Source organism: Scatophagus argus, chromosome 13 (genome assembly GCF_020382885.2).
Source record: "Scatophagus argus isolate fScaArg1 chromosome 13, fScaArg1.pri, whole genome shotgun sequence".
NCBI classification, from domain to species: domain Eukaryota; kingdom Metazoa; phylum Chordata; class Actinopteri; family Scatophagidae; genus Scatophagus; species Scatophagus argus.
Genome location: NC_058505.1, coordinates 16,125,428 through 16,148,038, shown reverse-complemented (window position 1 = coordinate 16,148,038; position 22,611 = coordinate 16,125,428). Strand labels below are relative to the sequence as shown.

At 39.7% G+C, this 22,611-nt stretch overlaps 2 protein-coding genes across 3 annotated transcripts; one reads left to right on the top strand and one right to left on the bottom strand.

The window, feature by feature from the left end:
• Nucleotides 1-155: 155 nt before the first annotated feature.
• cdc73 (cell division cycle 73, Paf1/RNA polymerase II complex component, homolog (S. cerevisiae)) lies at nt 156-18,849 on the top strand. The gene is made up of 17 exons (XM_046408060.1): nt 156-332; nt 1,115-1,220; nt 1,310-1,379; nt 1,615-1,677; nt 1,904-1,956; nt 2,476-2,564; nt 2,812-3,025; nt 4,583-4,681; nt 4,811-4,889; nt 5,239-5,303; nt 12,928-12,985; nt 13,860-13,895; nt 14,067-14,154; nt 16,152-16,313; nt 17,043-17,143; nt 17,749-17,890; nt 18,015-18,849. Exons 1-17 carry the CDS (start codon nt 202-204, stop codon nt 18,049-18,051), a joined length of 1,593 nt encoding a protein of 530 aa, XP_046264016.1. The 5' UTR covers nt 156-201; the 3' UTR covers nt 18,052-18,849.
• On the bottom strand, nt 5,631-10,607 carry LOC124069191 (beta-1,3-galactosyltransferase 2-like). Of its 2 annotated transcripts, XM_046408062.1 has the most exons (3): nt 9,735-10,607; nt 8,856-8,899; nt 5,631-8,478 (listed from the first exon to the last, which is right to left on the bottom strand). In XM_046408062.1, the coding sequence occupies exon 3, from the start codon at nt 8,251-8,253 to the stop codon at nt 6,991-6,993; it is 1,263 nt and encodes a 420-aa protein (XP_046264018.1). In that variant the 5' UTR covers nt 8,254-8,478; nt 8,856-8,899; nt 9,735-10,607; the 3' UTR covers nt 5,631-6,990. The 2 variants fall into 2 exon arrangements, with proteins under 2 accessions (XP_046264018.1, XP_046264017.1); XM_046408061.1 differs by lacking the exon at nt 8,856-8,899.
• Nucleotides 18,850-22,611: the final 3,762 nt, after the last annotated feature.

Below are 22,611 nucleotides of genomic sequence, written 5' to 3'. Positions count from 1 at the left end.
ATTTAGAATTACGTTTAACGACGGTAAATATTTAATTCGACCTGGCAAACATGGTTAAATGTATCTGCTGCCAACTCTGGCAATCCGGCAGCCAAAGAGAAGATGGTCTAAAAAAGTTTCATTCAGATCAGGCATCCTGCGAGGCCACATCATGTTGATAACTTGGGGCCTCGCAAATGCACTACATCAAGAGAAGTGAAGATGGCGGATGTGTTGAGTGTTCTCCGTCAGTATAACATCCAGAAAAAAGAAATCGTTGCTAAAGGAGATGAGGTTATATTTGGGGAGTTCTCGTGGCCGAAAAATGTCAAGACCAACTACATAATCTGGGGGTATGTCAGTGCTAAAATATACATAAATCGCTTCTGTTGTAGGCCCGCAGCTGGAACGCAACGGTGCCGTGTGGTGCTGGTAACGACCGAAGGCTCGCTAGCTACTACATGCTAAGATGCTAACTTAACTCTTCTCTCTGTTGTTGTGCTTAAAACTTTAAATACTCACACACACTTGGTTATTTTGACGTGATAGTTAAATCTTGTTCACTGGAGTACAGATACCTTTTGCTAGCCTTTTATTTTGTAAACTTGAAATGTATACATGAGAGATACAGCTGCAGCTAAACTTCCAGTTGTACTGTGATGCTAATTAATTAGCGACGTTAGCTTGCGTTAAGTTGTGTTCCCATGGAATCCAGCCTCTATCTATAGGTGCAGTGGCCCGAGGGGCAACACTTGCGTGTTAAGTTTATTTTGTCATGACTAATAGCATTTTTAGTTATTGTGCAAAAAGCAAACTTTGTTCATGTAACGCCGATCATGAAGATGCTCAAAGAGTAATAGATAACTTGATAGATCCATGTTTGTCATTTCATAGCACCCATTTCGTAAGGTTAATGAAGTAACTATATATGTACTGCATAATATAGGTTTGTGCGATTTAGATAGATTTAGGACAAATCGAAGTTATTTGATTGTACGTGTGACACCTACAGTAGTCTGTGTTCATCGTGAATTTCTCTAATTGTGGGATTTAGCAAGGTTTATTTTTTTGGAGTCATTTGCCATGAAGGTTTACATGATGTTTATGTTTCTCTTTGTTTGTGTTTCATTTTCAGTACTGGCAGGGAGGGCCAACCCAAAGAGTACTATACTTTGGACTCTATCTTGTTCTTGCTTAACAATGTGCATCTCCCGCATCCTTCCTATGTGCGACGAGCTGCAGTGAGTGCTCCGGAATAACTATTAATCTGCCTATATCTTCCCTATACCTTTACATGTTTGTTGTTGACATGATTGTTTTCTTTTTATAGACAGAGAACGTCCCTGTTGTCAGACGACCTGATCGAAAAGGCTTACTGTCATATCTCAATGGCGATAGTTGTAAGTAGCACATGGGAGATTTGAGTTGATTGTATATTATGTTGTTATTGTATATAGCATGTTCAGAGTTTCTTTTTGTGTCATTGTCCCATGTATTTAAACTATGTCCTGGTTTTTGCACAGATTTTGATTGACTAAAAACCATTGACAAGTTTCATTTGTCACATAAGGAGGAGAATAGTTCTAGTCTAAATGAAAACTTATTAATGCAGTTCATCATGTTGTCTTTTCTCAGCCACATCAACAAGTATTGACAGAAGTGCACCTATAGAAATAGGTTTGCAAAGACCAACACAAGGTAAGGTTTCAACATATTTGTTACATGAAGTTTGAATAACAGCTTCCTTCTGTAGTAGTAATAAATTATTGTTTTGGGGTATAGATTAACTGTTAAATAGAACATATTGTAAATTGATTGTTGACAGAAATGTCCTATTAAAGGGATGGTATTGCAGTCAAGAAAGTTGGTATAAACCAAATGGGCTTTGTGCAGTGAAACAATGCCCCTGTTCTGCTTTCTTTAGTCAAACGTGCAGCTGATGAGGTATCATCTGAAGCCAAAAAACCAAGGATTGAGGTAAACTGCTAAGTATAAACGCTGTACTGTTGGTTAGTGCGGCTATAGACCATTTACTCCCCTTATCTGTGATCTATGAACAACAACAGTTACACTATATTGAACCAATGGATTCATGAGCAGGAAGCTCTTGTAAAACAACAGAACAATTGTATTTAAGATGGCTATTTTAATTTTAATTAACTGCAGTCTAATAAACTCAACTTGAAGAATCCAAATGATGAAAACTCTGTTTTCATCTAAAAAAAAATCATAAGTCCTTATATGGTTTTAACTAAAGAAATATTTAATGTCCTTTTTGGTTAATATATATTTAGCCAAAATAAAACTCATCATGTAACAGCCCAGGATCAAGCCACAGAAGTCCAAATGATCATACAATACCACTAACTAATTTACAGTGAGTGCAGGTGACAAAATACTGATATAAATGCACTGACCTGGTAAATCATAGGTATTATGTAGATCTTGTTTTGTTCTGTAGTTAAGAGTCTGTACACTGCCGTCATTTTTTTTAAGGATGAAGAGCGAGTGCGTCTGGATAAGGAACGTCTGGCTGCCCGTCTGGAGGGTCACAAAGAGGGTATCGTGCAGACTGACCAGATCAGGTATAATGGACTTGCCTTAGCTGCAGTTAAATATGTTGTACAGTGTGCTACACAATAACCTCTCCAGTGTAAATTAGTTCACCATAGAGATTATTTGTGATTTTTATTCAGCATACTGTAGTGTCATTATTAACTGATGGTTGCTCTAAATGTCATGTTTTACGACACACTGACACCCACAGACCAGTTCCCTGAAGCAGTGAGCTTTTCAGATGACCAAAATTTTCTCCTCCTCCTCCTCCTCCAGATCGCTGTCTGAAGCAATGTCAGTGGAGAAAATCGCAGCCATCAAAGCCAAGATTATGGCCAAGAAGCGTTCCACCATCAAAACAGATCTGGATGATGATATAACCCTGAAGCAGAGAAGCTTTGTGGATGCTGAGGTGGATGTCACAAGAGATATTGTCAGCAGAGAGAGGGTCTGGAGGACCAGGACAACCATTCTTCAGAGCACTGGAAAAGTCAGTTAATTCTTCTGCAAAAAATATTCTTTCTCTCTTGATAGCACTCAGCTGTGTTTCCCAAAATGTCTGGCTCTTTCTTCTTTGGGTGTAATGGTACACAGAGAACACAGTTCATATCCTGGTTTAGGAGTCGCAGTTCAGAGTGAGTTCAGTACAGCGTGAGTTTAGATGCTGGGGGGTTATACTGGTGGAGCAAAGCCGACACTCTGGCCTATGACCCTCATACTGAAAGCGTTTATCTTATTTTAACAAAAATGTTCAAAACTCTCAGGGGCCGTGGCCTTAGGTGTGGGAAAAACTTGGCCCAACTGTGAAAATATACAGAGTAAAGGTGAAATTGCCACCACTAGATGGCAGTAGTAGCATTATTGTCATACATTGTGGATCAATTCTCAAAATAAGAGCTCGTACTAGGCCACCAAAGGACATGCACGTCTCATCTTTGCTCTGAGTAATTATTCTGTCAGAACATAATGCCACTTTCCAAATTTAATTTCATACCACTGTGGCAAACTTTGAAATTTCCTCTGTGTTTTGGCATTTTAAGTTGGGTATTTCAGGTGTGATTTTTTTTAAACCTATTGTTCAAGTGACAACTTTAATATTTATTCTTGCAACTTTTCTGCTTTGCTGTGGTACATGGAATGTGTGATGTTTTGGTTTGGTTTGAGACATTGTGTCTTGTTTCACTTGGTACATTGAAGACTTTGGATGATGTTTTTGTGCATGGTTTTGATTTTCTGTCACACTGGTGGTACCGCAGCAAAGACATCACTTATTAGAAATTTGATTATTTCCTTTGTCACATATAATAGGTTATTCATTTAGTAACATTAAAAGTAGTTCCACCCTTATACGGCCAAAAACTAAAGTGATTCCACTATGGGAGCGTTTTATTAAATATGCCCTATCAAGTTTAAAGATAATAGCTCTACAGTGTGCTGCTGTCATGTTAGAAATGAACAGGGCATTAAGAGAGCATTTAGCAGTTAACTAATTACACAAGATCAGCAGCTTTCTCTCTCTTCTTTCCTTGTTTGTAGCAACACAGTTGCCTGTTTCTCTTGAATTATCAGTCCATTTTGTGCTGAAGAATAGTCAAATGCACCAAACGCCCCATTTTCCATCCATCCATCCATTTTCTATACCGCTTATCTGTCAGGGTCATGGGGTGGCTGGAGCCTATCCCAGCTGACTACGGGTGAGAGGCGGGGTACACCCTGGACAGGTCATCAGTCAATTTTAGTGCCGACACACAATCACACATGCACTCACACCTAGGGGCAATGTAGAGTAGCCAGTTAACCTAATGTGCATGTTTTTGGGACTGTGGACCTGGAGAAAACCCACAGGGAGAATGTGCAAATTCCTCACAGAAAGGCCCAGACCCAGACTCAAACCTGGAACCCTCTTGCTGTGAGGCGACACTGCTAACCACTGTGCTATCTCTGTCCCTGAAACTTGTTGTACTGAACTTGCCAAACAATGGAAAAATCAGTAATTCTTTTGGTGCATGAACTCATCATATCCCATATTTATGTTGTTCCACTGCAGAACTTCTCCAAGAACATTTTTGCCATCCTTCAGTCAGTGAAAGCCAGAGAAGAAGGCCGAGCACCAGAGCAGAGACCAGCACAAAACACTACTCAAGCAGTAAGAACACATTTTCTTATGCATATACCTGTGTACTAATAGGGCATGACTTGGATAAACCCATTCTATAAATGACTTTTAGGCATTAGGTTCTTGGTGTGCTGACAGGTGTTTTCATGTTGTTTCCAGGACCCGTCCCTAAGGAACAAGCAGCCTGTCCCTGCTGCCTACAACAGATATGATCAGGAGCGATTCAAAGGAAAAGAGGGTCAGTTTTACTTGTGTTTCTGTTGCTAATTTTAATCTTTAACACTGACAAAGGAGAGTGTATGTGTTTGACAATTAAGACCAAAATCAGGTGTAAAGAACAGGGTGCTTGTGGGGCTTTTAAAATTGTTTAAGTCTGATAAATGAATTTAGCAACAAGTAAGAGAGATTGACCAGTATGTCCTTTTCAGGGTCAATGTTGATGACGGATATTTTACTTGTATACATTTATATACACTTGTCACATAATATTATAATATTTGGTCATTATGTAGGATTACACTTATGGATTACACAAACTCGACAGTTTTGGCCAGTAATATGCAAGTTATTCTGTGCTGTTTTCTTAGAAACTGAGGGTTTCAAGATCGATACCATGGGCACCTACCACGGCATGACCCTGAAGTCAGTGACGGTAAGATCGGAGATGTACTGTTACCCAGTACCAAACAGTATAAAAACTTCTCCAGTCAAACTATAGCTTCATTCAGTCCTTTTTGTACTCACATCTAGACAACACACACAGCCATTCCCCACAAGCTTGCTTCAGTTTAATGTGATACACGATTGGCTCACTTCCACAGCAGCTGCATTCCATACTATCTGTGGGGAGGTGAACTCAATTGTGGTGTATTTGACAAAGCTGATTACTTTGAACTTTAAAAATGCATTTGTGTAAAAATCATTTGGATGGGGAGTAGTGGTGGTAATGTGTTACACAGCTGAATGCTTTCATTCACTAACTGGATATTGAATGAAGTACTTTATTGGGATCAGTTCCACTTTAAGGGTTTTGGTGGTGGTACTGGTTAGGGATCAGGTTTTTTCTGGGCTGATGCCAATTATCAATATTTAAGGAGACTGATAAGTGATATTTAGAACTGACAATCAGTCTATCCCTTGTAGTGGTATCATAATTTTTTTAAAACAATTCCCAGCCCCTAACTGCAGTAAGCAATAAAACTAAAATTATGTAACCTGATGCTTGTGAGTATCACCATGTAATGAGTCAGAACCACCATCATCATTCACTTAGTCTTTGTTTTTCAAGTAGTTGAATTAAGTCAATTAATATAATCACAATATTGAGTATACAATATCCAGTGCCTTGCAGATCTCAGCAGCCAAGCAGTGGCTCTGTCCCTCCACACCACTCGTTTGCTTTCACACAACATCCTCCAAAGCCCCTCAACGCGCGCAACTGTTTTTTGCTAAAGTTGAATAAAATTGTATGATTATGCTTTGCATTGATATAATCAGTTCACACAAATAGTTGGCTCTGTGTTTGGTGTGAACACAAGGGAATTATGTTCACATTATGGCTGGAGAGATTTAAATTTGTCGGCCTTGAACAGTTTATTCTGTTTTGTTTTTTCAAAAAGTAATTATCAGATAACAGAAACTCCCGCTGGTCTTTGTAATCCCGTTTTATGACCTCGTAGACAATCAGCATAAAACACAGAAAGGAAAGGGTTGTCTTTTATCGTTTTTAAGGCCGTAATTAGTGGTGCATCATCTAAAATAATGTTACATTATGTTACTTAGCTGTTTGCTAGCTGGTCTCTCTAACTCTTTGAAATGGAATTTTTTATGAGACAGTACCTCACTAATGGAAGAAGAGGAACATTTGTGCCACAACAGTGTCAGACTCTAGTAGCTGATATCATGTGTGAACTTGTCTTTTTTGAAGTGACTTCGCTGACTATTTGTTAGACATTGAAATGTTTTATTGGCACTATATACTGTCCACTCAGCATATACAGTATTAAACACATGAAGTAGATCTTACATTATTCCAAAAAAGTAGCTTTTGCCCCACAGTAAACACAAGTTAAACTTTTGTAAATATAACTGTATACTTAAGGTCTCCAGGGGCTTCGCGCAGATATATATGTTTCTCTTCCCTTTTGTACAAAATTGACAACCTTTTCAGAGAACTTCCATCATTTTTTGCACAATATTTATTCAGAATTTCTGTTGAGTTCTCGTATGGGTAAGGTGTGGATTAATCCCTTGATGTCAGGCTAAGAAGAGAATGTGCTGTGTTTAAAAAAAAAACATTATTTGTACTTAACAAGGTGAGTTAACAGTTACTTTTTCAGTTATTGAGCTGGTTTTTCTCTGTTTATTCTGTTTGAGTGTGTCCTGCCTGCTCTCGCCTTCAGTGTGTTGATGCAGGCATTGTGTTTGTTGCTTTGCAAGTGATGCCAGTATTTAAGTAGTTCATTGGGATGAAATCCATGTGATGTTATCAGATGGCTGTACTTGCAACTGGAATAAGACACCCGCCAGTGGTTGAACAGGAATGCATTAGATGGAGGAGTGGGCTCGATCTGGAGCTTGGCCAGGCATATCCCCACATACACATCCTCCAGGTGTAGGTGTCGGATACTTAGGGATGCTCGATAGATTTTTGTTGCCAAGTCGCCAGAGAAGACATAGCCAGTCCCTGAGCAGAAGGTGGGATACTTCTCGCTTGGGTACAGCTCAGGGGGCATGTACCACTTGCTGTTTTTATTTCGGTTGGGTGCAAAGCCTCTCATGTTATTGCCTGTGAAGTAGTTCTTCTTAGGCGTAATTTCTGGCCTGAGTAGTTTGTAAATGAGATATTCTGTGTTGACAAACATGTCGCTGTCCGTCTTCATGACATAGCTTGCTTGTGGGCAATGAATTGCCACCCAGTTCATTCCCATTAATGTCTTAATGGTCAGATTTTTATAGGAATCTTTAAAGTCTTGCTGAATGATATCGTGATATCTCCGGCTCTCTGCTTCTAGCATCCTCTGCTGTAAAATTCCAAGCTCTCCGTCATTTTTCCCCAACAGAAACAGACGAATGAATCCCAAAGCAGGAGCCACACTCTCGTTCCCCCATGTCTGCCTTATGGCATTTCTTGCCTCGACCTGCCGAGCCTCGGTGGCTATCAGTAACACCAGAAATGGGGCAGGTTTGCTCTCTGCACATTTGTCTGGCTCGTTGATGATGTAAGTGAAAGGCCCCTGGCTTGCTTTGCCACTAAGTTCTCCCTCTACCCTGGCTGCTAAAGTGTCTACAAAATTTGGGTCTCCTGGAGGAGAGGAGACACCTTCCTTCTCGTGTGAGCTGATGTTGGCAATCGCCTTGAAGGTCGGCTGAGGAACAATAACAAACCTCCATGCTGAATATTGGGCGCTTGTGTTCCACTTGGTTTTGGCGGTATGAAGTTCACCGCCTCCGTACACCACAGGATTGCCTCTCCACCATGGCATTCCTGTGAACCTAGGCAGCCACACCTGGTGGACCAGAAAGACCAGTACACCCAGCAGTGAGAGGAGATACAAAGTTTTAGCTGCATGCGTACAGCAGTGGCGTCGTCTCCACTGCATGATTACCGCAGGACTAATTCATCCAGACAGTTGCCACCGTTTGAAGATCAGTCGTCAGAAGCTTCTGACAGGGCCTTGATCCCTGGAAGCAAAGTGAAGTATATGATGGGTTGCCTAAGGGACCCAGTGGTGTGGACTCATTTCCCTATATGAAAATCCTTTGGTTGTGGTCTGCCAAACCAGCTGTAAGTTGTGAGTCCACTCTAACGTTTTTCTAGTGATTTCCTGTCAAAGAGAGAAGAGAATGTATTTAACCATCAGGATATATATACAGCATGTGATGTTGAAGTTACAGTGATTAGTATTTTCATATTGATGACGAAATATACAATGAAAACGATGAAATAACTATATGCATATGAAAGGTGTCGCTCTTTATGGAGAAATATCACACAACTATGCTGTTCTCTCAACCCTGTGAGTGTTTTGTCATCTTTCAGCTCATTGCTTTGGTTTTACAAACAGCATCTTTACTGTTTTGGGTCATTGTTCTCATCATGCAGCTGATTTCAGTGAAAAGGCCACCACTGCATGCGAGCTACCCTCCACCAAACTTCATACAAAGTTAACGACCAGCTAGTGGGCATTTGTGGAGAATTTACCTGCCAGTTATTTTCCTCAGGAGTTGGTGGAGACCTAAACAGAGCTAAAAAGAGAGTGAATATTGAGTTCATATCTGTCAGTTGGCAGGACTTAAAATGAAAAGTAATGTTGCGCCATAAGTATTGGATGTGTACATTGTTGGCTGTTTGCTAACAAGATTGACATATAAACTCCCAAGGTAAAATGTTACAAGTGTTCCACTGCCTCTAGGTGATATACACACCTGCTATTGCTGGTGTAAGGTTAAAGTACAAGTTTTATGATGCTGGTCTTTATTTTAAGTGTCTCCCCTCCTTCTTGTTCATATAATATAAATTTTTATTTCGCTAATTTAACACCGTGAATTAACTAATTGCTGACATGAATCTATTTAGTCTGCTGCTTTGATTCACTAGCAGTGTTTGCAAAACAGGCTAATGTAGAATAAAATAACCTCTGCTCACTGGTGGTGTCATTTTCAGTTATTGGGTTAAAAGAAGATCTTCGGTTGCTTTCAGCACAAGAACTCTGTAGTCTTTTGCTCTTGAACAGTATCTCGTGAGGAGTGGTTAATGAAAGGATAACCTATGTTTGAGGGCTGCTAGCACCCCTGAAGTGGAGTGTGTTTCTGTTTCTCCGTTTTTGCTAAATGACACACTACCCTCTTTAAGGACCCCAGCAAGACAAAGACTGGATTGTGAGAGCTCACAGAAGGACTGAAAAGACTTCTGTTGGCTCTCTTGCATACATCAACAGAAATAGAAACTAGTGTTTTCTACACCCTTCACATCCTGTAGGGCATGTAAAAACGGATGACTGTGATGCACAAAAGATTTCACCAGCATAGTGTTGTCTTGATGTGTACGTTTGCACTTTGAGGTTTCACAGCAAAAACTCACCCGTTTCGATGTAGGTACGCCTCTGGCATCCATCTTTCCTGAATGTGCTGAATTGCAATCCTCACACAGTGATCGCCCTTTTGGTCACTGCTTCTACTGTGCTCTTAGCCAAATTGCAATTTAACTTCAGATTTACAACCCAGTTTCTCCTTTATTTCCACAATATATGAGAAATCATCATCATCTTCTCTTAACTCAAATTAGAAGGGGAAATTTAGTCTTTTCTGGGTACTGATAGCTCTCTACCACACACATTTACAGTTGCGTCTGTGAGTGCATGGGGAGAACATGTGTCAGAACTCTAGTGTTGCAGTCTCTCTATCTGCCTTGGCGCATTGTCCCCAGAGGCTTGATGCTAACGGTGCTGCACTACTGCTGCTGCTGCTTTTTGGTCAAAGGCAGTAGAGAGTCGGTAGTTGGCAGTTAGCTGCAGCCCTGGGTCCTTTCAGCTGTCCTCGCTTGTCGTCTTATATATATCAGCGCAGCAGTGTATAGATTGGAATCCTCTCTGGGTGATGTCCAAGTCTTGCGTTTTTCTGTTCAGCTTTTCTGTGCTAATTCTCCTTTCTTCTTCCGGTCCCTTTTCGTCGTTAAAGCACATGCTCTTATTTTAACTTCCCTGCCCCCTCTACATCTGCTGTCTTTTCTTTTGTTTATCGCTTTCCTCTCCTCACCTTGTACGTTCGGCAGCCTCTTGCAGTCCACCGTCGTGTTGTCTATGAGAGGACTAGAGGGCTAAAATCAGCGGGGGAGGAGGAAGATGAGCAGGAGGTAGCTCTGTGAGTTGTGTGGCAGCTTCAGGCTTGGTGGCAGCACACGCTCTCACCACGTCATGCTGTCTCTGCTGCTGTTGCTGCCTGCTCTGTTCAAGGGGAGGGGGTTGGGCTGCTGACCTATTTGTATTCACGCCCACTCTCCAGAAACAGGAATAAAGCTTTATCTCAGTTTGGCATGCTGTGAGGTAAGAGGAAATGGAAGAGAAACCGTAATTTTCATGCTTCTACAGATCTTCAAGTTTTGTAGATGGCCTCATTGAACGGTTTCTGTGATGGTGAACAGTGGAACTCAAGACCCTGTTTAGCCTTTAAAGTGTCCCCCGCCTCCTCTCTTCTACTGGACGATGATCAGTATTCAGATAATTACAATTATTCCACTGCCCTCATTCAGCTGTGATGGTCTGCAGTGCCAAAATTTTCATATTCAGGCACTGTCATTTTAATTCTGCCATAGTACTACTGGGAGCTACATTTTTTTTTCCCAGAGGAGGGAAAGGGGAATAGCACAGTGTTTTATTTTGTATATGTACTTATGGGCCTTCGTGATCCCTTCAGGTGCACAATGCCCACCTTTAGTTATTAGTGTTTGTGTCCTATTAATTCACGGTGCAGGGAAAACAAGAACACATAATGATAATAAAAAACACTGAGGAAGGAAGTTGAGTCTCACATTCACATGGAAATTAAAAGGCTCTGCAAACATACTGGTATTGGATGTTATCTGTTATTGTTGTAGGCTGTGTTACAGTTCAGTGAGCTGTATCAAAATAACTGGGTTTTTGTATTGATGTAATGACTACCAGCCACCTGAAAAGTCACTGGAGGGTGGTTCTTTACATCTTTACATCTTGCAGTCTCTTAAATACTGTATCGTCAAGCTGCAATGCAAAGCAGAGCTTCCCTCAATGCAAAGTGTATTGCTACTGGAGAGGTAGTACAAGCACCCAAGCTATGGCTGAGCTGCAGACAAGCAGTTCATCTGTAATTGACAGTGATCCCGCAGTGCTGCTGATAGATCCTGCCCTGCAGCTAGTCGGATTGGGAAAGGGAATGAATTTGGTACTTATCAAAAGACCTTGGGACCCACTAACAGTTAAGACTGGCTGTTTTCTTATACATCAGTATTATTTTAAAAGTCCTGACAATGTGCAGATGGTATCCTCAGCTTTGGCACATAGCTTTTGTTTACTTGGTCCTTGGTGGTTTTGACATCAGATTTGCTTAAATTGGCAGTGATGAGCTGTTCTGGCATCCATGGACAGCATGGGGATGAGGCCTGCTGTAGGTCTGTCTGCAGTATTTCTAATTATTGATGCTGGACGACAGTCTAAATTAATCTTATAAAATATTTAATGCTCATTATTTTTACTGAGGCTACATGGCTTGAATAATGTATTTTGAAGGACCTCCTCTGCATGATAACATGAGCTACACTAAGGTCTCTTACATGTGTAACATACTTTCAGCTTGAAGCTATGTTTTGTAGATTTCTAGCAATGTTAGAGCCCAAATGCTGCATGTTCCACACTTAAGGAGAACTTCAAAAATGTTTCTGAACAGTTTGGATTTCTTAATCATATGAAATATAAATCATTTTCCTGTTGACTTTATAAAATAGTTCCAAATAGTTAATATATAGTAGTTTAATTATATAAATTAGAACATGAACATAATCTTGTCCTTTTCCACTGTGTAAAATAATTTATCAGTTAATAAATGATATAATAATATTTTACCAGCCATGTCAATTGTTGAAAATTGACTCACTGAATTTTGCATAATTACAAAAAAAAATAAAATAAGCACCTTAAACTACAATATCATGAGTTTTGATTTCATAAGAACAATCTGACAGGATAAGAGCTATACTATACTAAGCAGTAAATTTAATCGACACGATATATGATTTGAAAGTGACAACTGGCTCTGTAAAAATATTTAGGTAATTTAAGTAAAAGTACCAATGCCAAGTACAAGTACCTTGCATCTGAACATACAGACAATGGATGATGGATAATGGCAGAGTCATCGGAGAACTTCTGCAGGTTACAATGACCGTATTTGCAGTGAACAAGCCTCAGCCGTAACAGACAGACTCACACACACATTTGCATTGCAGATCATCAGTAATGTGGAAGGAGTGGAGGATGAGCCGCTATCAACAAAGAACCACGTTGGCCAAGGAGAATTTTGTTAACATGAGAGACGGTCACCATTTGTTAATTAAACCTATTTTTCCATTACTCAGATTTTTTTTTTGCCTGAAATGAATTTTTCTTCTCGGATGTTTAATAACTTGTGTTGTTAAGTCTTTGGCTTCACATGCATGGCAACACAAATAGCAACTTTACTTTAAAATGAATTACTTTGAAGAATGGTCAATGAATATGACCCTCTTGTTTTATTTTGTTCTCCAGGAAGGAGCATCTGCTCGGAAGGCCCAGACCCCAGCACTGCAGCCTGTCCCACGTCCAGGTTAGTGACCACATAGCTTCTTGCATATATGCCCTTCTTGTTCTGAACTGGAGGAATTCCCTCAAGAAACAACAAGAAAACTGCGCTTTGAATGTTGAATGAGAAATAAAGCGCTGTTATGGCAGGTGGGACAGGCTGGACAAAATAAAATCACATACTATGCATACTGTTGAGTCGACCCTGGTGGCTTTATCTCTCGCCAGCAGAGATGAGCACAGATCAGAGTGTAGAGTCTTTATTCAGTCTCTTGGATTCCACAGTCAACAGAGAGCACTTACAATAAACTTCACATGGCCTTGAGCCTAAAAACTGTACGGTTGTTATTTCTTAATATGGACTTTTGCCACACATGGAAATCCCATAAAAAAATATGCACATGATTTCTGGGTGAAACTTCCTCTGTGAAAGATGTGTTTGTCTAGTGAGAAGAATCACATGTCTGTTTAACTCCTCAGCAAATACTGACCCAAGATGATCCTCTGCAGCTCTGTCTGCCACTGTGTTGTGAATGGTGACCCCAGTGGCTGACATATTTCCTCAGAGGAGTGATGTGGATTAGATCAGAGGAGCTCAACTGGATAGATGAAGAATGTCTGAAGAAATGAATGCAGCTGTTCAGTCCTTGCAGCCTAGAGCTCTTTTATGTATTTGATTTTGTTTTAGCTTTGTGAGCCATCCGAAGTAAACTGTTTCTGAGGAATCGTTCAGTTGTTAGTCAAGCTAAAAGAAGATATTTATTGGTGGAAAATGACTTGTAAAAGGAGCAACCTCGGGCAGCAAAGCAGTTTCCTTGAGGATCGTTGTAATACTATATCTATACACAGTGTGTATGTATACATACATTTTTCACATTTTTCTTGTCTTTCTCCTCTAGTTTCACAAGCCAGACCTCCACCCAATCAGAAGAAAGGTACATTACTTTCACTCAGTTGGATACTATGTTTTTGGCATTCATGTATAATACAATGTCCTGTGCATAAACATCTTTTCTGCTTATCATTCTGTCATGTAAATTACTTTATATAACTCCTTCTCTGACACTACCTGTAGTAAAGAGTTTTTCTCATGACTTTCATGGCAGGCTCCCGGACACCTATCATCATCATCCCCGCTGCCACCACCTCACTCATCACGATGCTCAATGCTAAGGATCTCCTGCAGGATCTAAAGTAAGTTTCTCTTTTTCTTCCTTTCTTCTTTTCTTTCTTTTGGACCAATTGTGACAAATAAGATCATTATTTCTGCATGTCTTATTTGATAAGATTTAAGATTTATTTATATTATTATTATTTTTAGTGTGTCATCATTAAAACTGCAATTAGTGAAGTTGCAGAAAGCAGTCATGCTAATGAGACTGAGACAAGATCTTTAGAATCTTGCCCAGAAAAGGGAAACTCGCTCACCAGCGAGTGTCTTATGACATTTATCTACAGGGCTCGACCATGCACAGCCAAATAAATCAACATGGACCAAACAACATCACTCCCAGGGAGAGATGTTGCAGTTGGGTGCATTGTATGCTTTACAATTTATTCCTAAAATTGGTGCAGCTATCATGGTATGCAAGCTGAATTCAGTATTCCTTCCCTATTAATTGAATTACACATGAGCACATTATGTACTCAGAGCACACCGAAGCACCCAGTGACACCGTTCCCCTTTTTTCTATAATTGCAGCAATTATGTAATACACTAACAGGATGGTGACAGCTGGGCAGTTCTTGATTGTGTACCAACAGCAGGAGAAGTTGCTGGTTTGACACAGCAGTCCAGATTCAAAATCCAGATTTACTTTAAACACTGGTCATTGTAAACTGTGTAAACTGTGATGAAACAGAGTTTGGCAAATTGGAAACACCCAGGCAGTTGACAGTGACAGTGATAAAATCAGGGCTGGAAACATTATCTACGCTTGAAGTGAACTGTAACTGCTAAATACATGTGCTATGATGAGGCTCAAGCCCAGAGAAGAAATATTCTGTCACAAATTCATTTTCTGTGAATGTGGTGATATTTCATAGTGTCAGCTCAAGGTAACTTTGTATTTTCATATAATACACTTGACCCGTTTCCAAATATGACCTGCATGTGTAGAAATTGTCTTTGATTAACCATCACAGTGCAACAGCCACGTCTGTCTGTTTAGTTCATATCTGTCTCTGACTCAGAACAGGTCACATTATTATGAAGCCAGTGCTGGAAAACATGCAATAACAATCCAAAAAAACACTCAGACAGAACATATACTGTGACTGTGAAATTCTTAAAACAAATTTTAAAACAATGGGAGCTTGCTTTCAGATACAGGCAGTCAAAAGCAGCATCTCATTTTTTGTTTGATTTTTTTGAAATGACAGCTGTCGCCTGCAGAGTTGCTCTGCTGTGACCAGCTAACAAGCTCGTGGTAGCTTTGCAATATGGCTGAGATGCTGTCTGTTGCTTATTTTTAATGTCATCAGCTGACATGTTTTATCAAAATAACCCTTACGTAGGCCAGTTAGCCTCCTCAGTAGTAGATGATGCATGTAGTAAGAGATTAAAATGTACTGCAGTTGACTTAGTCATGTACGTATAGAAAGTAAACATGTAACATTGTTTTTTCTAACCCTATTTGGCTGCTTAGGTCAGATATTTGTTTTGATTTTTTAACCACATATTTTCACTTTCACCTTTCCAATGAAAAGGCATTTAGCGTCTGTTTCAGGTAACATTGCAGGAATATAAACTTAGCTAAAACATGTTACCTCTTGGCTGGAAGTAATGCTTGGCTCCTACTTTAGGTAGCAAGCTAACGTTTACAGATTACGTTAGGGGAAAATCCACTTTTTAATCTGTTACTCACAATTTTAATCTTGTATTTTTAGAGAGCATAAAAAAGCATTCCCAGATCACAATAAGAGGATCACTTTTCTTACGGCCTCATCTACACTTAACATTGAAAAAGCAAAATACTGACAGAGCTGCTGTGACTACCTGTGGTTACTGAGCTCAGATAGGTCAGTTGCTGTTCAGGTGAAGGGTTTAGTGATCTGTTCATTGAATGTTAAATGTGAACTCGAGTAAAAACATGTAACAGTGACATAATGAAATGACGTAAGCTGGGAACTCAAAAAAAAACAGAAAAAATAGAAATGAGTAAGTCTAAACTTTGTCTGAACCACACCAGGTTTGTCACGTCAGAAGAGAAGAAGAAGCAGGGCATCCAGCGTGACAATGAAGTTCTGCTTCAGAGGCGCAAAGATCAGATCCAGCCTGGTGGCACAACGCTGAGTGTCACTGTGCCGTACCGTATTATTGATCAGCCACTCAAACTGGCCCCACAGGACTGGTGAGCATTTATTTAATGTTTGATTAATGTTTTGTTGTTGTTTTTTTTAACCATTTTCCACCAAACAGAGGTCTCAAGGGTTTGCACAATACATGAACATTTTTAACTTCCTGGCTTATTTTACTATGAGTTGGTTAGATGAAATGCTCATTTTTTTTTGTATAACATAATCACAACTGTGCCTGCAATGTCTTAAGTATGCAAAGGATTTGAGTCTTTTTTTTTCTGTCCATCTTGGGATTTTCATATGGCTCAGCTGTGGACAACAGTGTTTGTGAGACTGACTCATCAGTGTTTGACTAATATGACTCAGGATTACACATGCAGTCTGTGTTACAATCACAGTTTTTCTTTTTGATTTTTCCAAATTTGTGTTACAATCTAATTTGGCCCACAATCCAGGCCTCTTTGTAGTCCCGCTTATTGGTTTGTATGTGGTTAAGGTTAGTGGTTTCTTCTCGGTTTCTTGTTTCATTTCCTTTGAGCTGTACTTCCATTGTGTTCATATGGTTATAGTGGGTTGTTTCTCTTTTCACACCTCGTTGTTGCCTCACAATTTTAGAACAGAGGATTATTCGAGTGTCAACCCTCAACACACACACACACACACCTTACATTGTAACGTACGTCAAATCTACAAGCTAACAACGAAACGGTTTATAGACAAACACATTATGTCCCTTCACAACAACAACAACAACAACAACCTGTGAATGTGTTGTCCTGCAGGGATCGAGTGGTGGCCGTGTTTGTGCAGGGTCCTGCCTGGCAGTTCAAAGGCTGGCCGTGGCTGCTGCCTGATGGATCTCCTGTTGACATTTTCGCCAAAAGTGAGCAATACACACTGCAAAGTTCTTTAATTGTTACCGTGCTTTGAACATGACCTCAGCTAGTGGTTGCTGGCGTTGTCAGGCTGCAATATGTAAACAGGTAGTAATTCTGAGGGATTATGTGTCCAGTGTATTAATGTCCTGTTTCCCACTCATCTCACACTTTAGAAGAAGAGCATGTACAGTATATATTTGGGTAGCTTCAGTCTATGCACCCAAAGTAAATATTTATACTGCTCGACGTGGATGAGAATCTTTATAGATGAAATTAATGATAACGACTGTTTTTATATTTCAGTGTTTTCATTGCTTGTTATTATTATAAGTCATTGAAACATGCCTGATCAGAGCTTCAATCAGAAAGATTTCAGAGGCACCACTGGGAACTTCAGTTTAAAGCCCATCAAACAGATTATCTCAAAACAAGCATATTTTCTACATTCAACAGCCTCGTCATTGGGTGTCAAAAGTCCTTTCACACATCAGTGTTGTGTGGATTTAAAAGCGAGTTGCCAGCACAGTGATGGTGGCTGCCCTCAACCCAGGTTAATCTGTATGATGTATATTTATATATATATGTCTATGCATGTATGTCTCTCCTCCAGTTCGAGCCTTTCATCTGAAGTATGATGAGGCAAAGACAGACCCCAACGTGCAGAAGTGGGATGTGACCGTCCTGGAGCTGAGTCGCCACAGACGCCACCTGGACCGACCTGTCTTCCTGCGCTTTTGGGAAACCCTCGACAGGTCAGCCTTTATTCTGGTGCATGTTTGTGTATACACATCTGTTTGTTTGTCGACTATGCTACTTATTCTACAGTTATGCAGAATTACGTTTGAGCCTCTTCCTCCCTTCTCTCTCGTTTTTCAGATACATGGTGAAACACAAATCTCACCTCAGGTTCTGAGCCCAGATCACATCATCCATCTCCGACCTTCCAGCTCTCCTCAGTCCACCTCTTACAGAGGTAACCCCTCTCAACCAAGCTGCCATCCCATCTTCCAACATGATCCACCATTTTAACAGGTGAAGGAGAAGGAGGATGCACTATCCAATGGGCTTCCTCCAACTCATTCCCGAGGGCTTCTAATGCAATGCATATGTTGTTCTGGACACTGGAGAGGAGAATTAGGATTTTTGTGTTTTTGTTGTAATTGTTTTCTAATGTTTTCATGTAGTTAAAAAAAAAATCAAAATGTGTTTTATATATAAAGACAACATACTGTGGAAATGATTTAAATGAGATATTAAGCCACATAATGGGTTCAGAGGGAGAAGAGGTTTGTATTTTTGTTCATCAATTGTCAGTGAATTGAGAGAAACATGAAAATGACTCTCGGTACAAACAACGAAGCCACATAGTTTGACGAAAGAGATTTCTTTTACACTTCTTTTTTTTGGGTGTTTGTGGTCTGAATGTACATATATGATAACACCTGTCAGAGCCAAAGCTCTTGGGGCAGACAGGAGGATAGGCAGGTAAGTGATTTGGTAATACTTCAGAAAACTGCTCTGCTTTGCCTCAGTAAAATGACTTCAGTCAGTTCCTAGCTCAGCTTTTGACAGCACATTTTTTGGTCTTGCAATGACCCTGCTAAGTCTTTTTCTTATTCTTTGTTAGTGTTGTGCTAAAGGAGAGAAGTGATGGAAAGTATTGCTCTGTGTCATCTCATGAAAATAGACAATAAAGCCTCAGAGAAACAAATACTTGTGCTGCCTGTTGTATGTGGCTAGTGTTCATTTTATCTGTTATCTCATTCTCAGTTTCTTGTAGGTTTTATTTGATCTTAAAAGAATAAATACACAAAAGGGCAACCTGACAGAGAGAAGAAACCGGGCTGTATTGCCAACCCCAGACCTCCGGTTTATTACCTGTACATTTTTAAATAGGCAACCATTTGCTAACAAGTTCACAATGTCAACTTCATAAGGTGAGTGTTGTGTTTACAGCCAGTCCCAGATGGCCAGAAAATCAGTTAATGCGGGTTTAATTACAATTTTTCATTGATCGTTTTGACCTTTTATAGTGATTTGACAACTTTTGCTGTCATCCCTCGATCTGGAACAAATGACAAATTAAAAAAAATTCTTATTAAACAGCTGATTAATACTAATTGCTATTAATAAGGAAGTGAGACCCTTAAGTCATTTTACAGCTGACCGTCATCTACAGTTAAGAGGGAACTTAAATAATTTTGACCTCACAGTTTTCTGGCAGTGAAATACAAGCCAGTACGCTGAGGAAAAACAGGCTCGATATCAATCTGACAGGCAACACACTTCGTATTTAGAGGTGTTTACAATTTATGGACAAAAGTATTGAGATATGACCATTGCACCAACAGGGACTTCAGTGACATCACACTCTAAACACAACGACAGCTTTGCAGGTCCACTCTTCTGGGAAGGTTTGCCACAAGATTTTGGAGTGTTTTTGTGGGACTTTTTGACCATAGCATTGTCCAAAAAGTCTTGGTATGCTGAAGCATTAAGATTTTCCTCCACTGGATGTAAGGGGCTTATCCTATCCCCTTAAAAACTCTCCTGACTGAGATTCCCTGGCGGTACTTGGGCTTAAATTCCGCTCATGAGATGAAGGTTATAGTTAAGAAAAACAAAACACAAAATAATGCTGGTCAGCTTAATTCTCTGCCTATGGAAAGAGACATTTTAAGATGTGCATCAGTCAGTGCAGATCACATATCATTCGCCTGGCCCTCTGCTTCTCAGGCTCCACGCTGAGGCGAGAGGATTCACAGTTCCTGGCCCAGAGGGAGTTTGCTGCTGCTTCATGCTCTTATTAGAACAATCACATCACACAGCCAGAGGCATCAACACACTTCTGAAAGACTGTGTGACCCATTCGCCTCGCTGTGTATCATGTGGGTGAGAAGGGAGCCAAGAGTATCACACACCCGAGGATGCATATTTATCTCATGGACATTCAGGTCACTTTGGCGCACGGCTTTTTGCAGCTAGGTCAGGTTGAATGTTTGATGTACTAAATTTTGTTGTAATGGAACCTAAACCCCTACAGTGTAAGTGTAGATGTACTGGCAGATGAAGTCTGTAGGGGGTGTTTCTTCAATGAAGAGTACTGAGCACCGCACAGTCCACACAGTGGGAAAGTGAGTAAGGAGCTAGTTTCAAGGGTTCTGGCTAAATTTGGAAAAAAGCATCAAACAGGAGGAATCTGGAGGAAATTTGCACAAATGAAATATCATTATATCTTAATATATTTATGATTTGTTGAGCTAAACCTGACCCATCAAATATGCCGATATTACCAACACTGGCACAACACAGTGGCTTTAATATTATCCTCCTTTGGCTCACTTGTTCCCAGTTCACTGCATTTGGATGTTTGGATGAGTTAAAATGTGAGAAGGAAATCTAGGGCAAAGGAAGATGTAGTGTAGTGTAGCAAAACAGATGATAAATGAGAAAAACACCCTGGAGGAAATTGGCAAGTGAGCTTCCTCATCAATCAGCGAGGTCAAAACTGGAAGCAGACGGTGGTAGGAGAAATCAATACAAACCTCTGGAGACTGAGGGTCCCACACACACACAGAGAAGGACAAATTGCATCCAGACTCGGCTTCCTCTTTACAACATCATGCCTGAAGTAGCCTTGGAACAGACACTGTACTCCTCTGTGGATCTATGTTTTTTTTTTTGTTTTTTTTTTATTATTTTATTTATTTATTTATTTATTGCACAATAACAAGAGTAGCTTAATAAAAGAAGCTGGAAATGCTGAAAATTTCAAAGCTAAAATGAAGAACATGATTGAAAACACCACGCTCATTTGAGCTCTCAAAGGTCAGTGTCACCTAAAGAATTTTAGCCCAAAGGAGGAAAAGCATATTAACATATCAGACAACACAATGACAAGAACAACACATAAAAAAGTTTTTCTTATATTTAGTAATGTGTTTTCTATGTTAGATTGATTTCTAATACTATGCTTTGTTGTTGTAGAGAAGCCAGTAAACCTAATGTGCATGTTCTTGGGACTGTGGATGGAAGCTGGAGTACTTTAGGGCCCAGACCTTCTCACTGTGAGGTGATGGTGCAAACCACTACACCACTGTGCCCCCCACCTTATAAATCATAAACCAAAGTTTAGAGGTGTGTATCTCCTCACTGAATTTGTGTGCTCAAATTTGTAAACTGGGAGCTCAGAAATATCCAGGATTATTTTCTTTGTGACCTTATATGAAGTACCTCTGCAGGAACAACCCCAACATGCATGAGACAAAAACAGAATTATGAATTATTTTATCTTTTAGGGAAAACACCTATTCCAATTCCACATAAATGTCCTAAAAAGCCAAGTGAGATGAGCGAGTTTTCTGCAAGCACAACGTGCATTTGTGGATCAGAACTCAGCAGACCATGAGACACACATTTGTCATCAAATTATCTGGACAGGTGATGGAAGAGTGTGCTGATGAATGCTCTTAACCAGATCTGTGACAGTGGTGTGTTGAGGAAACTGCTTTCAGAGGATGTTTCTTTAAAGATGTTTGTGAAAATGCTTAAATAAAATCTCAAGAAAGATTTTCACTGTGTGCTCATGTCTCCCTACACAGTATGTTGTGATTTGTGGTTGACTGAAGGCCTGCAGAGCTGATGAGGATCCAGCAGATGGCAAGCAAAGACTTGACCCAAAGTCTCAGAGACAAACACCATGATATGTACATATAATAATGGATCATTAATGTTTGGATAATATATAATTTTTCTTTATTTTCAGAATTTCACCTCTGTTGCTGCCATCTGACCTTTGGCCTGGCTGTGTTTGGTATTTCGTAATGCTGACCTGTGATCACAGCTGTCCGGGAAATTATTTTGAAATGTGGACTCTAAACAAATGAGTCCCTGTCATGGGTGTCATTCTGTGTTAGCAAATATGGAAGAAACACTGCAGATTGCTGCAGCCCGAGCTGAAATGGTACATACATCAAATATATAAAGTCGTTTAAATTAAAGCCATAATATCACAGCTTAATATAACAGAGACTAGATCATCTGATCATCTAGATCATCTAGATCATCATTTATTTCTTGTACTATTTATATTTAAGAGAAACTGCCACTTCATGTCTGTACTCTGACTTTACTCTGACTCTAATTATAGCTAATTAAATGTCACAGTATCACATAGTTCTGAGAAACCTTCTATGAATTTTAAACTAATTATTACATATTATGTAACAGAAGAAATGATTCATCATTTTAATTTATTTCATTTTAAGTCATTTTTAATTTATTTAGAAGTCAAATTGTTTTTTTAACAGTGTGATTCATATGTATGTATGTAAGATCAATACGCAAAACAAAGTCTTGCTCCCTCTTAGTGTTTGTGGTTGAATTGTATACGATTGCTACATTTTATCTGTTTTATCTGTTTGGATCAGAGCAACAGCATGATGTCAGAGTCACAGTTACAAATTATTTACTC